Genomic DNA, 3,270 nt, shown 5'->3' with positions numbered 1-3,270 from the left:
GGGTGGGGACGTGCACCGCGTGGAGAGCTCGACTGAGAATTAAAGTGAGCGAACAAAGAGAACTCCCAGCAGCCGCCCGCCAGCGCCTGGCAGCTGCATCAGGAGACAGTCACGCCCGGAAGGCTGTTCGCATCCGTCTCCCCGCGAAAAGAATCCAGTGAATAATTGATGGAGGTTGAGCGAGCCCAGGACCAAGCTTTGCAGAAAAACAGTGCATCGGATTTCGAGCTGTTTTGGAACCATCTGCCCAGGACGGGATCCGGGAGTGCCGCAAGTACTTGGAGCCTGGCTACGGAGCTTCCATCTCGGGCGTGGCCGGGCCTTTTTGTCTTCTTGCCACCCCCACCCCTTCCCCCGTCCCCGCCTTCTTCTCCTTCCTCTTGAAAGTAGCCTCTCTTTGGCTACTTCTACTGTGTCCTCCCTTGCAATCCCGCCCCCTCCCTTGCCTAGCCGGTGAGGTCAGCTCATGAACAGCCCCAGCCCGGCCGCGGACCGCCTGCAAGGAAGCCGCTCCGGGGGCCGCCGAGTCCACAGGTTAACGCCATTGTTTGGAGAAATCCAGTGGGTGTGGAACTGGGGCCGGTGGGCCCAAAGTCCTGCTTACCCAGAAAGTCGAATATTATACTACGAAGTTAAACGTTCCTCGTCTCTGGACAAAACAATTACCCTGCGGTCGCTGGAAGATCAGAAGGAAAGCTGCTGATTTGCATCAACTTCCCACCGTCTCCTCTGCTGAGAAGTGAATGGTTCTCCCGGATTTCTAAATGGATGGGGATGAAAGACAGGGTAGGTTAACGGGTAGATAAAACTGCAGACTAAACGTGTTCCTTTGGGCTGTTCTGGGGTTGCTTGGTTGATCATTTCTGCGGGGAAGAGACACAGCATCTTGTCACTTGGGGAGAACCACGTGACGGCAGTCAGATACCTTTGCTTGTGGAAGCCCAGCTTTCTCCTGGGCTAGGCCTGTCTGGGGACCGAGTTTGGTGTTCTCCGGTGGCTCTCAGCTCCGGGATGATTCTGCCCAATTCAAACCAAAAATAAGTTTGCATTGGCAAAATAGCTTGTTTGAGCGATCCACGTTAGTGTGACCCACACAGATGAACCAGGCCACACATTCCAGGAGTATGTGGCTCAAAGAGAACAGTAGAAAATAAGTTGGTGGACAGCTTTTACCCCCCTCCCCAAGTCTTCTTTGTTCACTTTTATTTTCCAAACGGAGTTGGAAGGAGATCCCGAGAAGAGAAAGGGAGTTGGAGACGGCCCTCCAGTAATATTTCTTTATAACATGAGGATTCACTGCGTGTTGACTAAGTTATGCTACTGAAAATAGACAATAATAAGAAAAATGCTAGTGAAGTAACTAGCAAGCATCTTGTCTCCTAACAGGAAGATTTTTCTAAAGCAGAACTTTCTGCCTAGTCATGCCCTTTACAGTACTTTAGAGGAAAATTGTATTTCTAAGGAAAAGGCACCTAATTGACTAGCTGACTAGCTAGCTGGATCACTAGGGAGAACCCAGGAGGCAATGGTTTGCTATTTTCCAGATTTTAAATACCATGGACGGCTTCTTTGAAAAAATACACAATAAAGATTGGTCTTATCACCATGAGTTAGGATGCACCAGCCTTCTGGATGCAGAGCGGGGATGTAGCAGCCTTATTGGTTGCAGGGTCATCCTGTCTCAGAATTTGGCTCCATAGGAGGGACCGGGCACTGGAAAAATATTACTCTGCCGATGATATATCATCTGAGAAGGTGCTTAAGAATAAAAACATTTTCTATCGAGCAATTACACTTAAACATAAAAAAATTCACAAAACTATGAAATGTGGATAAGTGTAGAAAAAGTCATCACCTGTATTTCAAAGAAATTGTGCACATCTGTCAATAAACTTTTCTAAAAGTTTTTAAAAATTATTTCCCAACGCTTAAAAAGTAAAATCCTTTCAGAACTGCTAACGACTAAACTATATAGATGATTTCTAGTGCCATTATTTTCTTGAAAATGTTATTAGTAAAAAGGAAGTTGGGTGTGTTTTTCCAACTAAGAACATTGAGAAAAGTATCATTTATTCCTAGGAAATTTTCTTCAGGAGCCTCCTTCATAACCCTTTTCCTGCAATTGACACTGGGAATATTAATTAAACAGAACCCTCTCCACTAAAGTATGCTATAAATTGCAGTTTTGAGGGGAGAAAAACCAAAGTTGAAAAATTAGGGTATTCACAACTCTAGTTGACATCTCCTTTTCTTCTGAAACTTCTTCTGGACTTTAACCCTCTTTTTAAAAAAAAAAAAAAATCTTCCTTGCCTTCCATTCTTTTTCTGGCTCCGTGTCTCACCCTTGCCAAAACATGCTACTTTGAGAATGTAAGGTTCAACTGCTTTCACATCGCCATCATTTTAATGGAATGGGTTGGAGATAGCGCCTCCCTTGGCAAAACGAGAATGGACAATTCTGCATCTTACTCCTAAAGTCAAGGCCTCTATTAAGCACCTTCCAAACCTCATTTTCAAGGACTTTTCTTGCATTGCTCTGTAACAATGCAGAGAGCTTGTATGTTTTCCTTCTTTTGTTTCTGTTCCAGATTAGAAAGGAAGTTTGGTGGCGGTGAGGAGGGACGAGAGTGATCTGGCGATGGACCACTCTAAATCGCATCCAGTAGATTCTTCCTAGACAGCCATGAGTCAGCCACCGACCGGGGGCGCTGCCCCCGCCACAGCCGCAGCTTCCGCTGCCACCGCCGCCACCGAGGCTCGCCTGCACCCGGAGGGCAGCAGCAGAAAGCAGCAGCGAGCTCAATCACCCGCTAGACTGAGGGACAATACGGTCCGACAGGCCACAGCAGCTACCCGGTCCCCGGTGGGGGCAGGCACTAAACTCAATTCTGTTCGGCAGCAGCAATTGCAGCAGCAGCAGCAGCAGCAGGGCAACAAGACCGCGGGCCGCGCGGTGCCTGGGGCCAGCAGCCGAGGAGGCGCAGGCGGAGGCGGGGCGGAGAAGGCGGCGCCCCCGGCTCCCAAAGGGGCTGTGCCGGGAGCTGTCCAGCCCGCGGCTGGTGCTGAAGCGGCCCCCGCGGCAACCCTGGCCCCGGTGGGCGGCCGGAGGCTTGGCCCCACAGAGGAGCCGCCGGGGAACCTAGAGCCCGGGTCCTCTAAACTCGGGGAACCCCCTCCGCTCGGGGAAGAAGGAGGAGGGGGTGGGGAAGTAGGAGGAGCCGGCAGCGGCTCTGGGGAAAGGGAGGGGGGCGCTCCGCAGCAGCCGCCACC

The 3,270-nt window shown here is 50.2% G+C and overlaps 1 protein-coding gene across 1 annotated transcript in view; it reads left to right on the top strand.

Annotated features, from left to right (window-relative positions):
* Positions 1-476: 476 nt before the first annotated feature.
* Positions 477-3,270, top strand: part of SOGA3 (SOGA family member 3) — a 40,393-nt gene continuing 37,599 nt past the window's right edge. The window contains exons 1-2 of the mRNA XM_015557790.1: positions 477-786; positions 2,589-3,264. Of these exons, the coding sequence (XP_015413276.1) occupies positions 2,684-3,264 (581 nt within the window). The 5' untranslated portion in view covers positions 477-786; positions 2,589-2,683. The remainder of the gene's footprint in view (positions 787-2,588; positions 3,265-3,270) is intronic.

The sequence above is a fragment of the Myotis davidii genome, unplaced genomic scaffold (assembly GCF_000327345.1).
Source record: "Myotis davidii unplaced genomic scaffold, ASM32734v1 scaffold147, whole genome shotgun sequence".
Lineage (NCBI taxonomy): Eukaryota > Metazoa > Chordata > Mammalia > Chiroptera > Vespertilionidae > Myotis > Myotis davidii.
The sequence above is the reverse complement of the archived record's forward strand: the minus strand, read 5'-3'. Positions and strand labels throughout refer to the sequence as shown.